This window comes from Erigeron canadensis, chromosome 5 (assembly GCF_010389155.1).
Source record: "Erigeron canadensis isolate Cc75 chromosome 5, C_canadensis_v1, whole genome shotgun sequence".
In the NCBI taxonomy this organism is placed as follows: Eukaryota; Viridiplantae; Streptophyta; class Magnoliopsida; order Asterales; family Asteraceae; genus Erigeron; species Erigeron canadensis.
Genome location: NC_057765.1, coordinates 37,178,887 through 37,205,156, shown reverse-complemented (window position 1 = coordinate 37,205,156; position 26,270 = coordinate 37,178,887). Strand labels below are relative to the sequence as shown.

The following is a 26,270-nucleotide window of genomic DNA, read 5'->3' as shown; positions in this document are numbered from 1 at the left end:
TGAACCCAAGATATTAAATTTAAAATTGACAAATACGATATTAACTATGTACAAGATTAACCAAGTCCTTTTAGGTGGGTTCGCCTGGGGTGTTTTTTAAATCTACTATGTGGGTTCCGAAGATGAGTTTTTCCAAGATCTTGGGTTTGAGTCTTGATTTTCTCATCTTAAGGTATTTTTCATGAGAAGGGGGTTGGAGGTCTAAGAAATCGCTGGTTAAAATTGTTTCCAATACGTCTGAATCTAAACTAACTTTAAAAAAAAAACCTATGTACAAGATTAAACCACCAAAATTTTAATATTCCAAACATTAGTTTCATAAAAAAAAAAAAAAAAGGTTTGAATGGTTAATCATGAAATTAAAGGAACTTGAAGGGAAAAAAAAAACTAAAAGTAAAAACCTTATCATTAACCATTTTTTCTTTTAAAAAACCTTTCACGATTTCCTTCTAAACTATACATTCCCGGCGACAGTTTCCGGCCATCATAGTTTCCCTCCGATTATGCCACGTCATCAACCATGGCTCTGTAAGTTTTCACTTGAACTATCAGTCCCTGACTTTTAGGGTTTTATTAATTGCTTCTCATTTTACTGATCATACATATAATATAGTTGTATATATTCTTTATATATACATAATTATATATATATATATATATATAGCTTGGCTTTAGGGTTATAAAGATATGGAAACTGTAGAAAAATATGCTCAAAATCAACAAAAATTTGAGAAAAAACCCACAAAAAGATTTCCATCATATGTGGATGCAATCGATATATCGCCGAAAGCAAAAACCGTATGCGAAATGCTAGCTAGGGTTTATCCGGGTGACGTAGAAACCTCGTTAACTACGTTGGGAGTGAGTCTTGAGCCTGAGGTTGTAGAGGAAGTGCTTAAGTATTCGTATGGGTCGGCTAAATGTGCATTTGTGTTTTTTAAGTTTGTCGGTTTTAAACAAAAGCATTCGGCTTCTGGGTGGAATTTGTTAGTCGATATGCTTGGGAAGAATGAGATGTTTGACTCGATGTGGGATGTTATTAAGTCTATGAGGGAAGAGGGCGTGTTGTCGTTGACTACTTTTGTGTTGGTTTTTAGGAGTTATTGTGAAGCGAGGAGGTTGAATGACGCCGTGATGACTTTTGATATGATGGGTAAGTATGGGGTTGAACCGGATGTGGTGGCTGTTAATGAACTTTTGAGTGCTATGTGTCGTGAGGAGGGTCAGAGTGTGAAAGCGTTTGAGTTTTTTGAGAGGGTTAAGACTAAGATAGCGTTAGATGGAAACTCATATGCTATTTTGTTGGATGTATGTGAGAAAGAAGGTAATGTAGCTAAGGCGAAATTGATGTTTGGGGAGTTGGTGATTCGTGTTGGATGGCTTCCAACAAATATGGTGGCTTATGATGCTTTTTTGAGTACGTTGATTAAAAGTTCTGAAACTGATGAAGCGCTCAAGTTTCTTCAGGTTTTAAAGGGGAAGAACTGTTTTCCGGGTTTGAAATTCTTTTCAAATGCTCTTGATATTCTTATCAAGCAGAATGATTCTGCTTATGTTCTGTCGTTATGGGATACGATGGTTGTTGGCGGAGTGACCCCGAATGTGATAATGTATAATGCAATGATCGGTTTGCTATGTAAGAACAATGATATTGCTAGTGCTTTTCAACTGCTTGATGCTATGCCATATGCTGGAGAATTTGCTGACCCGTTGACCTATAACATAATCTTCCAATGTCTGATTAAGAACAAGAAGGTGAAGGAAGCAGGAAAATTTTTCTTGGAGATGATTAAGAATGAACAGCCTCCAACTCCTGCAAATTGTGCTGATGCCATTTCAATGTTCTTTGATTGTGAGGATCCTGAGATGGCATATGAAATTTGGTTCTATATGAAGAAGGTCAGTGTTACTCCTCTAGAAGATGGTGCAAATGCTTTGATCATTGGGCTTGCTAGTATGGGTAGGCTATCAGAGATGCGGAGAAACGCAGAAAGGTTTATGACAGGCAAAATTAAAATCTATGAGTCTACAATGTCAAAGTTAAAGCTTGAATGCTTCAGGGAGGGTAGGAAAGGTCGTGAAATATATGAAGATCTTCATAAGAAATGGAAATCTTCATAGATGTCATTCACTGTTATTACTAGTTTTTTTTGTCAATATGTATGTTTTTAGTACATGGATGGAAGAACATCAATCATAAGCAGAAACTTCTTTTGAGGTTAACTGCTTATCGATTTATGAAACGGCTTATGCAATCTCTGTTTTTTTCCATGGAATTAGTCATTCTTTCATTTATTACTTCTCATGATCTACTCCTGTCTTTTCGGTTAGTTGCTTTTCATCTCAACGTTGCCTCAACACTTGGGTCTTTGATCTCCCCCAGAAAGTCACCTGGTTGTTGCTTGTCGGCTCAGAGGATCAAAGTAGAATACTCCTCTCATTTGACTTGCTTAGGTTATCCGGATCAAAATATAGATGTCGATTTGTACTTGAAGCTATAACTAGACAAGTACTCTTTGTGTTTTCTTTTAACTTTTGCAAAATGTGGTTAGATTTCATAGTTTCCTAGTTTGAGGTTGGGTTAATGGTCTTTACTGCCTAGGTAATAAGTGACTAGCTTAGTTATGGTGTGAGGCTTAGGGTCCCATTTTTTTACTTTTGCCCATTTAGGAGAATGTCTTTCTGTTGAGAGAGACAGTGTATCATTTGTTAAGCGATCTTTCTAATGGTGATTCATATACATATGGGAATAGGATTATTATAGTTAAACATGATTGAGTTGAACTAGTAGATTTGAGGGATAAGCTGATATGCAGGATAAAACAAGAATATTGTAATGAACTTTTTATTGGCAAAGCATTGACTGACTTGTGCTCGTGATTCATCATTTAGATGCAATGGGAGTGCGTTGTCCATTGAACTTAACTGTTCATGTTGTATCTAAGAAAATGATTCAGGGATTAAGGATTTCTTGTAACCATATTTCGTGATGAGAGACAATGCCTAGACTTGTCATTGAGGTCAATCTTGGGTAATACTCGACTTACTTTATCTGTTGGGCAACTCTCTTATTGGTATTTTTTTTTTTTTTTTTTGAACAGCACTCTTATTGGTATGTGACTATGTGTAGCAATTTGTACGCATGTTTTTAACATTGTGAGTGCGACAAGTTTCTTAACAACCTATGTACTGCATTCTTCCTTTGTTTGGTGTCGTTAGCCATTATACTCTAAGCACTCATAAGTTAACATCATGAGATTGAGGAGTAAACATTCAAGTTATATGGTTTAGATTTGATAGTGTAGTACGGGTAAGAGCAATCTTTGACTAATCTGTTGACTTTACTCTAAAACTGTTGAGCTATTTGTCAACGCTGATATGTTCACGGAGCACCAAAGAGATGGTCTTCATGCATCTATCTGGCATGTTGTGGTGTCAGATGAATGATGGCTATAAGTTTGGGATTCATTATAGTTGGATGGAGCCTGATTTTCATTAACAGAAGTAAAAACTGGAATTAAATTCGTGGTGATTCGTTGATTTGTAATTCTGTATACATCTGGCGTACTTGATTAGTTGATTAATTGGATTGGCTCTGAACTTGTAAGCTCCGTATAGATTTTTTATGTATGGAAAATAGGTCTGTCAACAGATTTTACCATTTAGGCTAATCATTTTTTACCTTAAAAATGACACATCACTCAGAAGCAAGTTTTGAAAACAAGTTATTTGATTCAACCACTGTTTAAATCAAGAAACCGATGCTAGTTTTCGCCAACCTATATTGTGTGTGTGTATATATCGTCAGTTTGATGACAATCGGACAAGTTTATTGTAAACTTGTTACAAATGGAACTGCTGGTTCGATCAACACATGATCGAACAATGTTTGGTACATTTTTGGCTTTTCTTATGAATTGCGAAAAGAACTATCGTCTTCCATGGTTGCATAAAGCTAAAGAGAAACGATAATAAGTTTGTATACAACCGGACCATAAAACATGCGTTCCTTAGTTGCATACCACAACATCACTACTTTTTAGGTGCTTTTACGATTGTAGTAAGCAAACTACACTTTTTGAAAGAAAGAATAAAAGGTTATTGGATCTCCCAAAAATAATTAATTTACATTATTTCTCTATTTTCATTATTAATATTCATTCATTCAATAAATATCTACTTAGGTAAGTTATGAAATTTTTTTTAACTATAATGTCCGTTTAGATGTCATTGTTGGTACTTAGTCGTTAAAAACTAACCCGTCATTCCAAAAAAGCCAATATGGTCCAATCATTTTAAGGCTAAGAGCTTTCTGATTTACTTTCTTCTCAAAGAAAGTACCAAAGACCAACCCACGTACTGAAACGTATATAACAGGTTTGAAAGAAAAGCACGAGAGAAAACCAACCCCTGAGAGTATGTTCGAAGTAATCCCGTACATGGATTTTCTCAAACCCATTCCTTTGAAAATCGGCGTCACGATATTGTAGAAATACCCGATCTTAACATCATATACGTATAGTAGTTGATTTCAAATTAAGTTAGATTCTGACCAAATGTGATTTCAAATTAAGTTAGATTCTGACCAAATGTTACACATGTTCGATGTTTTCACACATACATAGTGTGTTAGACCACATTATATAGCTAGCAAGCAAATCATTCCCTTCCAAATTAATAAAAGATTGTTGTGTCAGTATGGAACAATGCCATAGAGTAACTTTACATATACCTTACCTTAACTTTTCCCTTCTCTGTCAAAATGGTATCTTCATATACCTTCCTTCCTTCTAAACCCATTCAAAAACCCTACCTACATCATAAACAATTCATCCCCTCCTCATATCCTCCCTAATGCAGGTCCCACTATTAAGTTCTTACAATGCTAAAACGATCTGCGCTAGACCGTCAACACAAAACCAATAGTCTCATCTGGTTATTGGCCTTCATTTGTGCCTTCATTGCAACCCTCATCATCGTTGCCGGTATCATTGTTTTTGTAGGATACCTTGCTATCCGTCCCAAAGTTCCTCGCCTCTACGTCCATTCAGCTCGTCTAGACAATTTTATCTACAGCCAAGCAGGCGTCCTTGCTGTTCGCTTAACTCTTATTGTAAAAGCGGAAAATCATAACATGAAAGCACATGTTAGTTTCTACGACACAAGACTAATACTTGGGTACCACGGGCTCAGCATTGCTGAGCTCGTGGCAGACCCTTTTGAAGTGAAGAAGAATTCGACCATGGAGTTGAGTTATGTTGTGGAATCGTCGCCTATACCGTTGGAGAAAGAGGAACAATACTTGACCGAGCAGTCGTTAGCAAGGAATAAAATGATGCCATTTTTCGTGAAAGGGACTTCGAGGGTCAGATGGAGAGTTGGCCCGTTGGGATCGGTTAAGTTCTGGGTTCATATCAAATGCTATTTATATCTGCCGATTAATGCTAGTGTTGTCTACCCACATTGTAGCACCAAATCACATTGACTGTTTATAGAAGGTGAGTTTGTTTATTATTACATGTACAAGTTATTGATAATAAGTTTTTTAGATTATATTTTTTGAGTTATAGATATATTTTGTGTAAGTTGCATAAACATACACTTGTTTATAAAAAATTATGCATCTGTTCAGCCAGTGCAAATAAATAATATAAGATGTATGTTTTGGCTCTAAGTGGTGTTTGTTTGTACGTAATAGATTTTTTCCTTTTTTTTTTTTTGTACTTACTATTTTTATTTCAGAGGTTATTCCATAGATTGTTGTGGATAAGTGGATTTGTGCTTGTTTAACCAATTTTTATTTTGTTTTTTAAACGATTAGTAATCGATGAGGACAAGAATTAAAAAGATTCATCAAGTTTTGGGACGCTGTTCCAAATCAAAAGGTTTTACTTTTTAATTTTTTAATTTCTTAGGTATAAGATTATGTTTTAATGTAGGTAGAGTTGTTAAAAAGATTCATCAAGTCGGAGGATTGAAAATTCTCAGATGTAACCCGGCCCATTAAAACTCTAAATAAAAAGTTTTGAGCTATTAAAAATTTCAAGTCAGATTTCTTAACCCTGACTCATGATTTGCTAACTTAAACCTGACCCACATGACTTGGGTAATGCATTGGTCAAGCGAGTTGGTTGTGTACTTTTGTGTAAAGTTATTTCAAAATATGAAACGAAAGTAGTGTAACAAATTTTTCTAAACAAAAAAGAATGGGATACGTAAGGAAGAAAAAGAATGTAGACAAGGTTGCTGTGGATGATATAATGAATAAACTTATATATTGATGGATTGAAATGTATTAAAAGAATTTATTAGATATTGATTTTTGAAATGGTTAGGTTGTCGGTTGACGGGTCGGTAGGTTGGCGAGTTGTATTGGGTTAGGTCGACTATTGTTAGCGTTAAGTTTAGGATATTTGCTGGAATTTTCCATAGTTCATTTTAATTAGGATATTTAAGGGATTAGTTTAGAGAAAGTTTTACAATATTTACATTGATATTTTTTCTAATTGATGTTCATCAAATTATGATATTGTAACTTTATGAACTTAATAGTGTTAATACTAATTAATAATTAGTATTAAACCCAACCCCTCTTTTAAGATCTAGATCTAGATTGAAAGCATGAGATTTTTGGAGATCGATATCGAGAACTTGAGATTGAGAGTTTGAAATCAAGAGTTTTTTTTCTTTTTGGTTTGGTCATCGGTAATTTTTCAAAGGTAAAACTCTAGGCCGAAGATTCTTCAGGAAGCAGTCTAGGTAGAACTAAAACTGTCTATATCATACTTCTCAAACTCCGCTTTTGTCTGAATTGAGTATCATTGTTGTAGTTGTTTTCAAAGTTGTTATAATGTGATGTGAAATTATGTAGTTTGCCATCTACTAATGCTATATCGGTGTAATGCTGCATTTGTATTAGTCTTAATTAGAGAGTTATTTGCGTAAAGTGTCAGTGATGGCGGCGGCGGCGGCGGTGGCGGTGTCGGTGTGGTTATTAATGTAAAAGTAATTGATATAAAAATGGGTAGTGTAGTTATTTTAAGAGTTAATGTATGTATATTGTATAAAAATTCATTAAAAGTATTACAGATATGTTATTGGATACGAGAACGGTACCCGTGCATTGCAACGGTGATGGAGGTGGCATCGGTGTTGGTGATGTGATGGCAGCGACGACGGTGGTGGTGAAAGATGGTGGCGGGGAGAGGAGCGGTGAAACAACCCGACTCGACTCGACCAAAAGATAGAAATTTTATTTTTTGTACTGGCCGTAAATTTATGGCTGAGCGCCGTAAATTTACAGCTTAATTACAATTGACCGTAAAAACCTAGTTATAAAATTATGGCTTAAATTATAACTAGCCGTAAAAATGAGCCGTAATTTGCTCCTAGAATTTTTTCTTCTCTGAAATAAAGTAACTCAAAAATACAAGGGCCGTAAATTTACGGTCAGGTCTGCACAAAATCATTTTGACTCAAATTGGATTCAACCTATTTCCAAAGCTCAAATACTCGAACCAAAACACCAAAAAGGGTAAAATCACATATTACAACATAATGGATACATCCGAAACCTTAACCATTGAAATTTACATTTAAACGACCATACGGGTTACTCACCCGCATTTACCCAAACTGACGAAATGACCAATTTTACTCCAAAACAATTTATACTTCAATCCACCATAAGAGTCAAGACTTCAAAACTTAAAATACATCATACACAACATTTTCATCAAAAGACACATGTATCAAGATCCAAGAGTTTGAGAGGGGATTAACCAAAATGTCATTCTTCCACGGATGACCAAAATACCTTCAAGTCACTAGCACTTCAAGTCAACTTCAATCAACAATACCTAGTTCATTCTTCCGGAACCACCTATAAAATGGTAAACAACTAAAATGTAAGCGAATGCTTAGTGAATATACTTGCATACATTTATATACATGAAGGAAGGCAACACACAAAAGACTATTACATGTAGCCTATGGCACCCTCGTGCCATACCTACATGTTTACCTTTGCACTTTAACGCTATACATGGATCCATATAAGCAAAACAACACAAACAATATCACATATTTGGGATTCTTAAGCCCCATTCACAAGTGGTTCTTAGGCCTCAATTATCACATTGGCCCACTTGGGCTTTAACGCCAAATCGATTTCCACACATGAAATCCATCATCATATGGAAAATCGACCCAACATATACATAAAGGTATGTAAATATACTCACCTCCTTCGCGACTCGAACAACAACTCGATATAAAGGCAATGCACAAATACAAGCTTTCAACCTATCATCACATCATAATATGCATATAAGCTAACATTCACAATCTTGACTAACTCAATTTAGTCATTCTTGACTAACATTTCACTAGCATTCCTAACCCAAAATCATCACACTTTTATCATTGAGTTGCTTTTTATACTTGTATATTCTTAGTTAAATACATAGAGCAACTCAATAATAAACTTAAATGAACAAGAAGTTTGGGGAAATCTATACAAAACTCAATTTCTAGCAAAATCTCTAATTTTTAATGTCTCAAGAATCCTAAAATCAATAAAATAGATTTAAACTAGGTTAAGGAAATCGATACCTTTAAAATGGAAAATAAAAGATTATGGTTTCCAATTACAATTCTTTCCCCTTTTGTTCTTACTAAATTTCGGCCACCACCACAACCCTACTCTCAATTTTTCCGAATTCAATTCTTCACTAATATGGATTGTTATTATTAATTCACTTGGAGAATTCTCGATAGATTAAGGGAATGGATTTTTGAGTGGAGTGGAATTCACAAAAAGATTCAAGAAAAGAGAAATTTAGTCTAGGAAGATGGTTGGCAAATTATGGGGTTGCCATGCCCCTTTTTAAATTTTTTGTGGGTAAAATACCCACTATGCATTAAGGTGACAACTAAATTAATCTCATATCCAAAAATAAACTATTAGAAAACTATTTAAATGTCAAATTATAAAAAGGAGTTAATTTCTTTACCTTAAAAAGTTTGGGGTGTTACAAACGGCGGTGGTGGTGGCGAGTAGTGTAGATTATTGATGTAATGTGATTTATATATATTGTACATCATGCCTTAACATGTATACATTGTTGAAAGTTGAATGTTAGAAAATTGAAAACCCTAATTACTTTATAATATAGTATAGATAAAAATATAGATATTTACCTTAATGAAAAAAGGGGAAGGTAGATAGGGGTTGGAAATATTTTGAGAGTATTTTTAGTCAATGTAATGTATTAGTTGAGAAAGTGTTGATTGTGGGGAATATGAGTTGTATGTGGCTATGTGTAAAGAACATGGAATTACTCTTGTTAAGAAATTAAAAATGTTTTAGGTTTTTTAAGATAGATATTAAGAAAAAAGAAGATATAGTTTATATTGTAAAAAAGTAAAGATAAATTTGATCACTATTTCATTTCATACGGGTATAATTTAGTACTCTATTAAAATATTCAGTGACGCGTAGGTTTGACCAAGGAGGATTAAAAGATGTTAATTTTATTAGATTTTTTTTGTGGTCATTTTCTGCTTTCCAACATGGACTTTTGAAATGGTATGCATTTTTTAAGGAATCAAAGTGTATATATATTGTAAACTGAAGATTAATTAAACATACGACAAGGAAATCAAAAAACTGACAGAAAAAGATTAGACATGATACGTAACCCACATAAGATCCCATAATAATCATGTACTCGTATGTGGCACTAATGAAAGCAAATTACTGTAACTTGTTAATGACTGATTACTCATTAATCAAAAAGGGAATAAATTCTATAAAAGAATATCTTAAATAATTTCCTTAATTTCAAAAAATGACATGTAAAAAAATCAAATGATAAAATTAAAAAAAGGATGTAGTCGAATTCACAGTATCACATGTTATTGTCTCATAAGCAACATGGTTGGATCAGTGGTAAACACCCTTGCCTCTAGAGACTGAGGTCATGGGTTCGATCCTCATCTCATGCAAAGGTTGGAGGACATTTTCTACCATTTAAGTAGAAACTGGAAGCAGCCTCTCTACTTAGGTAGAGGTAAGGTCTGCCTACATCTTAACCTCCCTCATACACAGTCGAAGTATTGAGGCTCAAAACCCACGAAAGACGGCACTGAGCAGTTACTTACTTACTTACATGTTATTGTCTCATGTTTAGGCTAATTTTTATAAATATTTTTTCATTTCGGAACCATAAAACTGAGAGCCACAAAATTTTTAAATGTACATTGCCCATGTTTTGTTTTCTTTCATTTTTAGATTCGTACCCTAATACTGACATTTAAGATGAACAGTATGTTGAAAGTTGAAACCCGCATATCCCTGTAGAACAGGAGTGCTAATTCTCTCAAAAACATATAACAATATTCAAAACTTGACAGAAATTACATTACATCTTGGTTTTTTCTCATGTTTACCTTCCCTTTTAACAAATGAATGGCCAAAGGAAAAGATTTATTATTTGAAAAAAATCAAACATCTAGCTAGTATTATTATTTTATATTATTATTATTACTTTTTCAAACAAAATAATTTTGTTAAATATAACTGATTAGTTGAAAAAGAATCAACCAGTTTTTGAATAATAATTATTTAAAGAGAAAACTGTTTTCGTTCCATTCATTCTAAAAAAGACAAATTTATTTACGTCTATTTGAGTAAAAAAAGGGGGGGAAATAGCATAGCAAAATATGCTCCTTTTTTTTTCTTCTTCGAGTAAAATATTGCTTCATTTCTATCCTTCCAAATAAACCACCACGTGCAGAAAATAACCACCTTTATAACCTTTTTCTTGGCACATGTGGCATTTATTTATGTATACGATGTTATTGGTTGTCTTTTAGCTATTTAGGTAGTAGGTTTGAATCCGAGTCTCATATGAGATCTTCTAACTAATAAATATGGTCTACCAAATATATTTTTAATGAATTAATTAATAACATATATTTATTTATCTCATAGAAAATCTATACTATCTCCTTATATATCAATATCATACACTATTCACCGCCGTTAAAATAAGACCAAGGTTTGAAAGTTAAAATCACAATAAACAACCAAACAAAACGGAAAAGGCTAATGGAATTTGCGTCTCCATTTGAAGTTCGAAATCCAAGTTCATACTCCTGAACTTTAATTTGCAAAGCGAAATACCTTATATTTATTTTCTTGTACTTTTGAGCTATCCCTTGCGGTGACGGAGCCAAAATTTTCATTATGGAGTCGTCGAACGGTTTTTATGGTACTAACAAGAATAAAACCAAATTACATATTTAAATTATGTTGCTAATTAACTTTAAAACTTAATAAATAATAAATTAATACTAAAAATATTAAATTTTATAAATATTGTGAGGTTTCGATGACCACTTTTAGCCACCACTTGATTTCTTGAAGTCGTGGTTGATTCCTTGACACCAAATGACTATATAACTTTAACATACATTTGGATAACCATATACCTAAGCTTATACTCCAAATTATAACCTTTTTGATTCACTACACCATCTCATTTAACAAGAAAATATATACACGACTTATATAAAAGGTCCCATTTTAACTTGAATAAAACCTATAAACATCTCTCCGTCTTAAGTAGTAGTAAGATTGTCTGTATCTTAACTTTCTTTTAATACCGTTGTATTGGAACCTATAATTTGTAAAAAGCAATATTAATTAGGATTTACTTTACAAGTTGAAATGTACATTAAAAAACAACCAGATTTTTCAGTTGGAAGTTATAAAAGCAAATGTCACAAGAAATAAACTAGCATCAAAAGTTCATATCCAAAGTTCTACCTTCTTACTATTTCTGTATAACTATAGACCCATAAAGCATGCAAATCAAATCAAGAATTCGAGTTGTCATCCAGCCTTGATGTCCATGTTCATTTGTCCATTGTCTCGTACATGACTTGAATATAGTATTAACACCCATATTCAAGGAGGTTATTTCCACTTCTTTTTTCTCAAATATATATACATTTCCATAGGGTACAGAAACAGTTATACACCGTACATAAATTATTGTACTGTGTATTCAAATCCACGTATAATTTTATATAAATATAGGATACAAGTCCTCAATTTGCAATCAACCACTATATGAATATAGTATAGTATTCCAGTCCATGACTTAACTTATACAGTTCCCACATTATTGTGTCTGCCTACACACATAGGAATCACATTTTATTTAAATCATCAATCTTGCAAATCTTGAACCATGACAACTTGATTATATGATTCTGTCCATTATCACATTAAATCATGAATTCATGATGTTTGAGTGTTTGACTATAAAAAGTCAACACCCATTTGCCTCTGTAATTTAATATATGCCAAACATAAATATAAAATGAAATGGTTAACTTATTACTCCTTATATAAAACTTTCTTGTTAACATGATGTCAATAACGTGACAAATTTGACCAAAAGAACTTTTTAAAGGATGATATCCACACGATATCCATTTTTCCAATGACGATTTATGCACATACATCCATTTTTTTTAAATGAATCATCATCATACGTCAAAAGATGTGTTTGTCATATTAACTAGCATTGCGTATATATGTATATTTTTTCAATGGTAGTGGAATCCAAATAAAACATCACTCTTAGCAAGACATCTGACATCTAAAATTTATTAAAGAAATTCAAAGACAGGGAGAAAGAATGTGAACTATAAAGGAATATCGCTCGATGTTTCTTTTTGAATTAATAAACAAAAATAACCGTTATTTAGTTGTATTTTACTTGCAGACATTTTTAATGCAATCAACAACTTAATATATCTTGTACTTAATGAAAAAAAAAGAAACGGGCTCTAAGTTTCTAAATGCAAACAACATCCAATGTTAGCATATATATATATATATATATATATATATATATATATATATATTTAACACTTCTAGACCAAACAAATTTATTTGTTTATAGTCATGGGTATGTGCTTGTCCAATATTGGAATTGGAATAGAAAATAATCCTAACTTCCATGTGTACGCAACAAATATATAAAAAAATTCTACATACATGTGCCAACTGCCAAGTTGCTTGAATTTTTGCAAATTGAGCTAAACCCGGATCCGATTCCTTGAACCGGTCACAATCTTTTTTCTAGAAAACAGAAGAAGAACAGCTCAAATTCCTTTTACCGTCCTTCACGTGAATTTACTGTTCCACCCTCACAATCACAGGCTCACAGCTACTGTTAGTTATTCTCCCCAACTGTGCTCCCAATAATTTCACCACTAATTTAGCCTTCTTTTACTCAAACATTATCTTCTATATTAAGACAAATGGATAGGAATTGTAGACTTCAAAACTTTTCATTTTTACAACAAAGTTTGAATTTTTTTAATCATAAAAATCAAACATCAAAGTTTTTTTTCTCACATTTTGCACAATAACACAAAATTTGGATTTCTTTATTTTAAACACCAAACTTCAAAAATTCTACTTTTTGAATCTTGGACACCAAAGTTTTTTATTTCAGAAAACGTATCCATAATAAAGTAATTTTAATTAGACAGTTGTAGATTAATGCAAGTGTAATATCATCAAAAAAACTGTATCAACACGACAACTGAGGCCACGCATCGCGGGGCATGGAACTTCCCAGTTCATGAAAAAGGGAAATGATAATTATAACTTAGATTTTCATTCATTTACCACATTGTACGAGCGACCGAGCGTTACAACAAAGTGAACAAACTGTACAAATTTTAAGCATAAATGTGATAAATCTATTAAAATATATGGTACTAGTATTATCTTCTTATGAAAAAGGTTTATGAAAAATTATAATAGTTACAAATTTTAATGCATAAAAAAATCTTATACAACAGTTTTAAGAGTACCATTAACAATACCTTAATTATATATAAAATAAGTTTCTACGATGACATGAGAAATATTTAAATGTATAGATATTTTCAAAGTTTAAGGTCTATTACATAATTATATTCGTAGTGTTTTAGTATAGGGAAATGATAAAAGTGTCACTACTTTTAATTCATCTATAACAATGTATAAATTTTAAAACTAACTATATAAATCAATTATGCATATTTATGGTAGATAAATCAAGTTTTATGATACAGATATCAACTCTTTTGAGTATAATGCATAGTGGTGTAGGTTTATTGACTTTATAGCTTTACAACTTGATGATATGTAAAGTTTAATAACTTGTAATAAACCTATAAATTAGATATTAAGATTTATATAATAACTTTTTTTCATAATATCTTTTATTGACCAAGTATATGATTTTAAAAAGACATTTAAACTAATATTTAGAAGAATTAATCATTTTCATAATAATAATATGCAAGCATGAGACAACAGTGGATTTTATAATATCAAAATAACTTACATAATCTTTGTATTAACCTTTTATACATATTTTCGTATATCATATCAATATCAAATATAACAATAATTAACATGATATTACAATAAATAGAAAGTAAATGAAAGCGTGATAATCATATACAACTATCCATGCAAAGCAAAAAGTGAGTGGCAATGGAACTAATGCAATCTGTATTATATTATCAATCCAAAATTTTTCAAAGTACCAATGCACGGGTGTGATGCTAATCTTTTGTCAATTTTTACCAAACCATGTCTATGGTATCACTCTCCCCTAAGAAAACCAAAAAACAGTAACTAAACATGCTTCCAAAGTTCACTTCAATCGACCACATGGTGCCGAGGTATTTGAAAAGTGTCAAAATGTGAGGCGTAGAGAAACCAATGTATCAAAATATACCGATAAAAAGAACCGATTACACCATTGACTTTAATATCCCAAAAAAACATACAAACAACCTAATTGACCTACACAACAATGCAACATATAGCCTGAGAGCTTCAATTCAATAAACAAAACACAGATCTTAAGTTTGACTCTCAAATATATCTCTCACTGTGTAAGAATTAGTTTACACTATCTATAAATTATTATGCATGCAAAAAAAAAATGGAAGTAGAACTATAGAAGCACGGATCATAATTGTATAATCATTAAGAACGAAGCTAATGAATAGTGTTACCACCACATGACACTGTTCTATTAGTTTACATACACTCCACGTTATTATTTGGATTTTGTCATATCGGATCCCATTCGAATTTTTTCTCTTTCGGTTTTTTTTTGGTTTTTGGCACAACCTTTTGCTTTTGTGTTCTCTTTTATTCATTCATTTATACCCCGCATCACTATTTGGATTTTGCCATATCAAACCCGTTTAGGGTTTTTTTTTGTTGGTTTTGGATTTTGTCATATCAGATCCCACGTGGCATTGTTCTATTAGTTTACCTACACTCCGCATTACTATTTAAATTTTGTCATATTGGATTCCATTCGAGTTTTTTCTTGGTTTTTTGCACAATTTTTTTTTGCTTTTGTGTTGTTTTCTATTGATTCATCTTATACCCCACATCACTATTTGGATTTGTCATATCAGATCCTGTTTGTGGTTTTTTCTTTTGGTTTCAGATTTTGTCATATCAAATCCCGTTCGTTTTTTTTTTTTTTATTTCGGTTTTGTTGGTTTCTTGAACAATTTTTTTGCTTTTGTATTCTCTTCTATTGGTTCATTTTATACCCCGCATCACTACTTGGATATTGTCGTATTAGATCCCGTTTGGGGTTTTCTTTTCCGGTTTTTTATTTTTTTTTTAGTGTTTTTTTTTGTGTTCTCACCACCGCCACGTTACACAGTTCTATTGGTCCACCTACACCGCGCGTTACTACTCGGATTTTACCATGGAAGGTCTCGTTGGTTTTTTTTCTTTCCGTTCTTCTTAGTTTCTTGCACAATACTTTTGCTTTTGTGTTAATATTTTTGCTTTTGTGTTCCCTTCTATCGATTCATCTTATACCCGACCTCACTATTTGTATTTGCCGATTGGATCTCGTTTAGGGTTTTTTCTTTCTATTTTCTCTTAGTTTTTTTCATAGTTTTTTGCTTTTGTATTATTAGTTAATATATTGTGAACTTTTACTTACATTTTGGTTTTTCTTCGTCTTTTATTTTTGATTTATTACACAAACTAAATGTATGTATTTGATATTACATGCTTTTTGATGCGGCTTTTTTAGTTTTTCCATACAAACATTTTATGTTTTCTTCTAGGTATAATTTCTTGATTTTTTTTTACAGTTTTTTTCATTTGGATTTTAAATAGGTTCAACGAAAACATAGAATCCAGATCAACACGATAATTAGAGTCTCGTAAAACGGGCCCAACCCTAATGAATATCAAAGAATATAGTCAGGAAAAATGGCGCAAACATGTGACGTGCGGGGTAGTTAAACCACGTTAACCTTGATTTGCAAGTATATTTTTGAAACAGACAGTTAAAATGTGGTTGTCCCATATGGCATTATTTTATTCACCTGCTTATCTTTATAAGTAACCGACTTCTTCTTATTCTTCTCAAAAAAAATAAAAAAATAATAATAATAAAATAAAAAAAATCTAAAATCTCTGTTTCTTATTCTCCCTTTCATTTATTTATTATCTCTCTCTCTCTCTCTCAAAAACCTGTTAAAATAGATAGATAGATAGGGCCCTGCTCTGCTTGTAAATTAATATGACATGCAGATCTATATCTATATATCTATACCTATAATACAATCTATATATATGATAATCGGGACCTGAAAATTCGGGATTGAGCTGAAGTGGAAGTTATCATGAGCTGTATCACAGTTGTTTTCTGATTCGCTTGGTACAGGTCGGGAACGGTGGATTCTTTCCGTTTTTGGCGGTGGAATATCGAGTCCCGCCATGTATCAAGTGAATCAGAAATCCATCTGTGAATTCCTTTTTCCATCCATCCATCGATCTCTTCAAATTCATTCAAGTTTCTTTATTATATTCATTCCATATCCTCTTCTAATTATATACTGTATATATATATATATTTCATTAGATTAGATCTCTCTTATTAATAATTATAATAATAGATTTTTATTAACTTGGATTGATTGATATTATACAAATTTATAAATATTGATTGATAGTATACAAAGCAGATACAATTAGGTGACGTTTGTTTTACCACTTAATTTGATATTATTGAATTTGTGTATATGTAAAAGGCTGAATGTTTTTTGTTGATTACTGTATTTGGCTTGACATATTTGCACATCAAAAATGTGATTATGGATTCATTTATTTGATCCTAAAATGGATGTATAAATAATTGAACAAAGGTGCATAGATTGTTTGTACATTTACCATGAAAATCAGGGCACGACTTTTAATATGAAAGGTACAAAGTTTTTTTTACGCACGTTAAATACAACCTTCTTCCCAAACATATTAATACTCCATTTGTCCCAGAATTATTATCACTATTTTAAATTATCCCAAAATAACTTTACGATACTAAAAATGGCTAGCTAATATTCCCATTTATAACCATATAATATTTGGTTGATTATGTAAGGATTCTTCTTGGTTTAGTTTAGGTATGGTAATGAATTTGTATATAAAGTGATCCCGAGGATCATCGTATGTGCCTGTTTAGTGGAGACGTTACTTGTCTTTTTATTCATTTACGGGTTAAGGTTGTGCACTTGTGCTCGTATATCATTTTCGACGATCTTGTTTAGTAACTAGGAAGCTTTTTGTGATGTACTTTGTAAGTCTTACCATTTCAGGATGAAATGCTTGATAAGGAAATCTGGTGGATCAAATTTGGCTTGGCATCTGATTTGAATTTATCTGCAATATGGAATATGGTTAATTTTTGTACGATACATTTAGGAACGACTGAGAATGACAATGTGTTTCCTTGACATAGTTAAAGTTTAGCATCTTTAGCGATAGTTGTAGTCAAATGTTTTAGACTTTAAATTAACTTTCACCGGTCATTTAGAATAGTTTAATATCGGTTTGTCGGGTCAATAGTTTGATATCTCATTGTGTTGGAGGAATTAGATAAATTGTTCCAATCCATTACAATCATTTCCCTTTTCAGTTAATATGACAATAAACTACAACAATGTTTCTGCTCAATAAATCCACTATCAATTCTGTATACCTGCTCATCATTATCATGTTCTTACCTACGATTGGTTTAGCTTTCATTGTCATATCTTTCTTCTTCATTAGTGATTTTCTGGCTTTGATTGCCAGAACATTATTGCAGTAGTTTGTTAATCTAATATGAAGTTATCAGCCAGAATTGTTGTTTAATGAAGTAACCATGCCGGTCTATATCATCTTCTCTCGGATTATGGATGTTTAACTGCTATGGTGAGATAAGGTTATCTCAGATTCCCATGGATCTGCAACGCTGTAAAGGTTGGTGGATGCCAATGCAACACGGACTAATAATAATTTGATAAGAAAGGAGTTAAGGTAGCTCTGTCATTCACCAGTTTTATGTAAAGCTTTTAATTCATTTTAGAAAATTTATGCTAGCCTTCAAACTTAGAAAATTTCCTTAACTATTGCATATTATACAGCTGATGGCCATTCTGTAGCTTTCCAATTTACTGTATCTACCTGCATATTGCAAAGTATTATTATTATTATATGTATTTATCGATAAAATTGGAAAAGGTAATAATCTCTGTCTATGTCATCGGTCTATCTGCTAATCTGTATTGCAGCCTTCAAACGAGCTCTGTATCATCTGAGTGTATCTAATGGCATTTGTCCTTCTTATCTCTGTACAAACGATACAAACATGGGTATGTAAAGATGTGTAATTGTGAATTTGTGATCCATCCAGCAAATTGCATAGAACTGGAGATGTTTGGTGCAAACATGCATCTTTGTTTGCAGTATACTGAAAGGTGATGATAATTCTTCACCTGTTCTTTTGGTTTATTTCACTACAGTATCAAAATGGAGTGGAATGGTCCACTGCGTTGGAATGAATAAGCTCCTCTTTGTTTTGCCATTGAACAATTGAGAAGAGACTGAAGTCCCTTAATGAGGGAGGTATCATGTGGTGCTACAGTAAGTTTACCGTACGCTAATTCTAGCTGCCTTTGTATGCTTTGTTTTTGTTACTCTTAAGCTAGTTCAGACTTTTTAGGTGGTTGTAGTTGTTTTCTCTCTTTGGTGTTTTCATTGTCTAGCGTCTCGTTAGTTTTTTAATAAGATTTTCATTAAAATAACAATACTGTATCTCTCTTGGTCTTCACATGTGGTCTTCATTTCCTGGTGACCCGACCTATGGTGTTTTTTGGTCAATTATTCATTTACAGAGTTAAATCCCCTTGATTGTCTTTTATATTTGTTTGAGGATCCTTCATCCTTGAGATTGTACCTCACCTATTAGTGTCGTTGCTGTTTGATCCAAACTCGGCATACAAGGGCTTTTTACATCAGTAGAACTAAAGGAAGTTAGTCATCTTTACTCTATCTTAACAGGATTTATAGACGGGGTAGGACTATTTGATGAGACTCTCATGGTGATCTGGGTCTTCAAAAATATTTTGAGCGTCTTCATTCTTGCAATTTTGAATTTTAATCTGTAGAGTTGGCTCAAGGGGTCAAACCACTTTAATACCCAGCGTGACGGCATCTTTGTACTTGGTATACATTACAATACAGAACATATGGACTAATCATCTATTCATCTTTCAGTAACATAATTAGGTCTGTAATTATTACCATAATATCCATCTGCCTTAGATGTGTATCACTTTTTCCATATATTGTCACATTTAGATGAAGTTTCTAGAGACCTGAGGAGTTCTCAATTCAGGAAAATGTATACATAATTTTCATAATTTTCATAGTTGAAGTTGTCTGTTTCTGGCTCACATTTTCAAAGCCAGGAAAAAAAGACTGTCTTTATGTGGTTCACATTTTACACAGCAAGCTGAATTGGACTTTTAAATCTTCAGTTCACATTCTTTAATCGTCATGCCATGTGAATTCAGGCCAAAAGATTTGCATGTTTCTATGTATATGTGGTCACAATTATCTTATGTTGTTATGCCATCCAGATCTTGGCCTACATAATTGTTCCTGTTTTAGTAGGTAAGCAGTTCAATTTGTAAATGTGGACTGATGTTTACCCATTACTTGCTTATCACTGTGGTCTCCGACTTGCTTGTTACAGCTCGAGAACGGTTCCACCCATGATTGTGCATGTACAGAACTCCTATCCGAAGACGTTCTTGTACATGATTTTCATGTTGGATGATTACTCGTTCCGAGCTCTACCAAGCATGTCTGAGATAACAGTGAAAAAAAATAATGCTCACCACATCACATAAAAGGTTTAGGACTACTTATATTCTATCCAATTAAGATTAGTTTCTTTTTTATCGGTCTTTTATCTCTACTTCCTTATAAAGAGTATTGAATTTCTTAAAATTCAACACTTTTTTTTTCTTTCAAAAATATCCCTACTTAAATATAAAACTATTATATATCCCCTTTTCCCTCATTCTCTCTAATCATTAATTACACACTCTCATCAATCTTCAATCACCTTCCGTCGCTGCTCTCCTTCTCCATCGCCTCGCTCAATCTCCACCACCGCTTCCCTTTTATATTGCCATCACCTATTAGCCGCAGCAACGCGCGGACACTATGTTTTCTCATCACCTTTTATATTGTCATCACCTTCTTTTTTATCGGTCTTTTATTTCTATATATGTTGATGAAAGTTTATGCATAGATAACGTCATTAGTATCTTACATTTCTCACAGATGATTGATGCCATTTGCTCCCGAAATCGTTGCTTTGCTTCATTTATGTATTGTTTGGTGGAAACCTTTCGTGCAGCCACCATTCAAATGTTGACGGTTAAAACTAGTAGCGTCTTATAGAGTCAATCGATGATGTATGGAAACAATGGTGGTTCATTTACCTTTTTCATCATCGCAGCTCGTGTCCCGTTCTATTAAAGTATTATGTTCATCGGGATGGTTTAGTTGATTTCAGTCACTCTATATTTAATGAATTTTTCATGGCTTCTTCATTGTATTCTTGTGTTTTATCATGAGATACGATGAAATCACTCATGATTACCTTGAAGTGAATATCGCCTTCAAGGCTTCAATACGATTTTCTCAGAAAATTTGATGATATTCTCACCTTAACCTGATGACATCATTGATCAGGATTTTTCGATTCACCAAGAGATTTGACCAATGTCTCTCGAATCACAAACAAAAGTATCTCGTTCACAATACACAAAGATTTGATCAAAGTCTCACATTTAATCAAAAATTATATGTCTGTCCTTGATTAATCCTTTTTCGTGTTATTTGAGAATGCGAGGGGTCAAGGGTGTTATGCGGAACTTGAATCACGCATGTTTGAAACTTAACTAGCCAATATTGTTTGTTTAAAAATTAAAAGAGATGTACATCCAACTTTAGATGCACAAAGTAAAATATGAGAAAACATCATTATTTTTGATTTGTGGTACGAATTACGGTCGCAAATGAAGCTAGCTATGCATCCCTGGTTTTTCCCACCATTATACGCTGAGGTGTTATCTGAAGTATGAATTACGGTTTATCACGTATAATTTAAACTTATGTGTTAGTGTTCTAATAATTTTTTTGCTATCCCTCACAAAACCCATGTGTGTCTCTCCATATTTCTTCCGAAGTTTTGAAGATCGATTTTCGCAAACGTTAATGGTTAATGTAGAACGTAACATTTCTTGAATTTATTTGTATGTGTGTACGTGGTTCATATTTTGTATGGATATATAGGAGTACAGAGTACTTATAGTTTGCATTCTGATTTTTTCACTTGTCATCATTTCATGGTTAAGAAGATTATTAGGCTACTTACTTAGTATTATTAATTATTTCCTTTTCTTAATTAACTTTGTAATAGACTTACTTTTTTTTAGCTTAATTGTTATGATAAGTTAAACTCATAGAAAATGCATACATGCCACTAGTTGATCGAGATCAAAATTTTTGGGTCACGGATACACCATCATTGCGCTAAAGACCCACTAAGCTAGCATTCTTTCATCACTTAAAAAGCTTATCAGATATGCGCCTGCGACTCATCACGCATCCTCTAGCCGCACATCCCTCCTCACCCAGGCGGCCAGCCCATTAAGAAGTGACCCTCGCGCTTAGAGCATAGGGCCTTACTCGAGCCTTAGTCGCAAGCTTGTATGTGTTGCAACTCTAAAACCTCTTAAAGAAATGATAGCATGTGGGTTTAACCTTCCGTCACATATTCACATGTAAAACTCTTTTTCTATGTAAAATATACAACCTTAGAGTCATTGGTAAACAAAATTGACTATCGCCGACTTGATTACGCTCATGGGCTAGGACAATCCATAGTACCTAGGTTTTATTCGATTTTGTAGACAAGCTCTATGAGTATTCAAACTTTGAAATTATTTCAAAGTTTACATGTTGAATTCCACTTGACATAATGATGGCTATTTTGTGAATTTTTTGGTAGCAGAAAGCAGGACACACGAAATTGTATGTTGGCATAGTGTTTGGTGCACAAAACCACTTGATGCCACCGTCACCAACACCACATCTAGAGATAAACAAACCCATACGGCCATACTTTATAATCTTTTCGAGTAATGCATGGTAATATGTATACTCTGCTATATGTTTCAAGAAGATAAATATCTATGGAACAAAAATAATAGGAGTTCTTTTATAGTTTAAGAAAACATAATGTGATTAGCATTTAGTGTTTATTCAAATTACTCATTCATCCTTCCAAATTTATTTAGATAATGAACATCTAAAGTTGAAAGACAATTTGAATTATCAAGTTATGATTTTGTAAGAGAATAAAAAGTATTAAAATAATAAATCGCACTAAAGACCTCACATATGTTTTATACTCGTATAAATCACAGCTTGAACATTTACATTGGATGAAGAAAATATTAAAAAAAAAAAAAAGAAGAAGCGATAAACCAAACTATTTAGTGGTAGAAAACCAACTTAAAATAAAGTAAGAGCCAGCTTAATCTGGACACCCCGCAATATTTCCTTCACACTAGTAGAACAAGTTGATATTCATAATATTCCCCATGTTTCTAGCTATAAATATTCCTCTAAAATCCACCACGCACCTTCCTTAGGGATAAAGTATCTGTGTATGTATGTAACTTATAAGAAACTTTAGTCATGTTCATTGTATGTAAGTAACTTGCTAAAACTGAACGAATCGTGTAAGAAATCAACGTGGCACCACCAGACATCTGATACATGGCCCGATAAAAGACCTCTATATCAACTTGTTTAAACGATTCATTCAATTTAAACAGGTTATTTACATACAATAAACCCAACTAAAGTTTATTTCATAGTTACATAAACACACATCTACTTTTTCCCTTCCTTAATTCAAATGCCTTTAGTTTTGACATTGCAAACGAGACAAATGAAGGAATGTTAGAGGAGACAAAATGATGTGGGTACGACTTTGGTTCTGGCAAAATATATACTATAATATATATATATATATATATATATTTGTGGGGGTGCCCCGAAGACAAAACACTAGTGGTAGTACTACACCCAACGATAAAACTCGGCACTTTTGTTAGCCACTCACACTCGCTTAATGTCTACACATATTATAAGTTCATAACATACTATATATGTGTTTCAAGATCAAATTAAGCTTTAGATTTCTATTTCATTTTATAGCTTTGTACGTCTATATATAAATCCAAGCTAGTTTGCTTTTGAACCAAAAATGAGACCAACTCAACACTTGAGTGTCTATTTCTTTTACCTTTTAGATGATCAGTTATAAGAGACTTTAACACAAAAGGTTAATTAAGTTTTAGTACAATCGAGTTGTAAGTATGTCCATGAAGCTCATATCACCAGCTGGGTGAATCACACATGCTTCCGGCTAATATATTAGACCATTCACAACAAGGATATCCATAGGTAGGACTGTAAACGAACCAAACAAACATGAACAAAAGATGAATGAGAGCTTGTTCATGTTCGTTCGTTCAACTTAACGAACGGTTAACGAACGGATACACGAACATAATGTTGTGTTCATGAACAGATAACGAACATAATGGCTTGTTTATGTTCGTTCATTTGTGTTCGTGAACATTCACTAATGAGAAACGTGTGTTGTTATGGAAGTTGCACCTGGTCTTAAAATGAGAAATGGGGTATTATTTATTCTGTTTTGGATGATCAGGTTATGTTCTATTTTATGTCAAAGAATAGTAGTGCCATAGAGAATATAAAAAGATTTTTGATTGTTGGAACTTACTTTGTAGTTCTCAATCTTTAACATGCTTTATGAGTGTTTAAGTTGTTGGAGGATGAGAGCAACCCTTTTGAGTTCAAGAGTTAGATGACTTTCTTGAAGTTCTTGTGTTTTTTTTAATTGGTTTTTAATGTGTTTTAGAAATTCAAGTAGTAGAATAAATACAAGTACAATCCACTAAAAAATAATATCAAATAAGTATTTCATAACAAAATATAAGTTTTAAAGTTTACAAATAACAAAACATAACATTAAAGTATCAAAAAATAATTTTAAAAAAAATTCAAAAAAAAAATAAATCAAAATACCGGTATTACCATACCGGAAAATACCGGAAATATCGGACGGTATTGAATAGTGAAAATATCGGACAAAATACCAGGATAGTTGTACCGGGGTACCACTCGGTACCCGATATTCCGGGTAATGCTGGCCGATAGGTACCGGTATTTACAACACTGCGCCAAATGGTTCATTAACTGTTCGGTTTATTTACAAGCCTATCCATAAGAGATTTATGGTGATATGGAAGATGTTTGTGGAAAATGTATTGATGTGGGTGGCGACATGGATGATGTTCATCCTGAACTGATACAAATAGTTTTAGGAGGTGTTTGTGATTGAGTTTTGAGCTGATTATCTGATTATTGCGTTTGTATAACGCAAATAATCGAAAAATGTGTTTGGCAAAATAAGTGATTATCTGCGTTTAATTAGAGAAAAAAAAAACAGTTTTGAAAAAGCAGGTAGGGACATGCTTTTTCAAAACGCAGTTTTTAAACGCATAATCTATTTTAGAAATGCAAACACAAACACCCCCTTAATTTATTTTGATGCATTTTACACGACTACCTTATGGATCATATACTCTTTCATCTTTCATGAAAACGTTTGACACATTTTACCTTCGTAAGAACCTCCAACAATTGAGGGGTGTTCCATTGAAGTCATACACTCGTACCAATTTAAAGATAACAATAAAAGCTACTTTTAGCATTATTGTGTGAATTAGCTACAACTTGGTGATAGGAATATCACGTCAAAAGATATATGTCTTCACATATTTGGCAACATATACACCCAATAGAAAAATATATCACATTTACATAAATCTTATTGAGTGATACTGTTAACGAACTTATTTTACAACCTGTATATATTTGTCGCTAACAAGTTTTGTATGTATTTGATCATTATTTCATAATATATAATGAAAACAAAAAAGACTAATGAGCTATAAGTTGGTTGAGACACATGAGGCAGTCCCTAGCCCACCGGCGCCGTTTAAGCGCCTTAAATTATGGACGTGGCTCCCCTCTTCCTATCTCCACTTTTCATTTTGATTCTTGAGTATATTTCATTAATTGTTTTTTAACAATCTATTTCCATGTTATAAACCTGTTAATATTGTGTAAAAGTAGAATTATGCATAAATCTACTTAGTGAGCATGTGTCACCAAAATTCAAATGTTTAATTTCGTTCGGACTTCTTACTAGAACATAGCCCAATAGTCTTTAAGATAGTCAATATCACAACCTTGACATTTATAATAAGAAAGTTTACGATATATCTTATGGTAACATCTACAATCATATGGTGTAATTAAATAAACTTCGTGCAACCTTATGTTTTAAGAGAATAAATAAACACAGTTTGATGACTTGATGTGGCAGCAAAACTTGAACATCATTATAAAGGGGTTAATTTTTTTAATTTTTATTTTGGCATAACATATGCTTCTACATATTATGTTTTCTAATTTTTTTAAGAGATATATATATATATATATATATATATATATATATTGAGGTTGGGTATTCTGAAACAAGTATTATAGTAAAACAAATAAGACAAGATCTTGACTCTTAGATCATGGTGAAATTGATGAACGAAGATTCACGTAGCAATTGATGTACGGTGATTTTAATTGTGCAAAACATATATATAAATTGTTATTTTACTTTCAAATATTGAATGATTTCTTG

The 26,270-nt window shown here is 32.6% G+C and overlaps 2 protein-coding genes across 2 annotated transcripts; both read left to right on the top strand.

The window, feature by feature from the left end:
- Positions 1–631: 631 nt before the first annotated feature.
- On the top strand, positions 632–2,276 carry LOC122600460 (pentatricopeptide repeat-containing protein At1g71060, mitochondrial-like). The gene has a single exon (XM_043773174.1). The coding sequence runs from the start codon at positions 688–690 to the stop codon at positions 2,119–2,121; it is 1,434 nt and encodes a 477-aa protein (XP_043629109.1). The 5' UTR covers positions 632–687; the 3' UTR covers positions 2,122–2,276.
- Positions 2,277–4,834: 2,558 nt separating this feature from the next.
- Positions 4,835–5,605, top strand: LOC122602400 (NDR1/HIN1-like protein 12). Its single transcript, XM_043775089.1, has one exon. It carries the CDS (start codon positions 4,883–4,885, stop codon positions 5,483–5,485), a length of 603 nt encoding a protein of 200 aa, XP_043631024.1. The 5' UTR covers positions 4,835–4,882; the 3' UTR covers positions 5,486–5,605.
- The last annotated feature ends 20,665 nt before the right edge of the window (positions 5,606–26,270 follow it).

Bases quoted from the DNA above. Each gene is read 5' to 3' on its own strand.
- LOC122600460 (XM_043773174.1), top strand. From the start codon at position 688: ATGGAAACTGTAGAAAAATATGCTCAAAATCAACAAAAATTTGAGAAA.
- LOC122602400 (XM_043775089.1), top strand. From the start codon at position 4,883: ATGCTAAAACGATCTGCGCTAGACCGTCAACACAAAACCAATAGTCTC.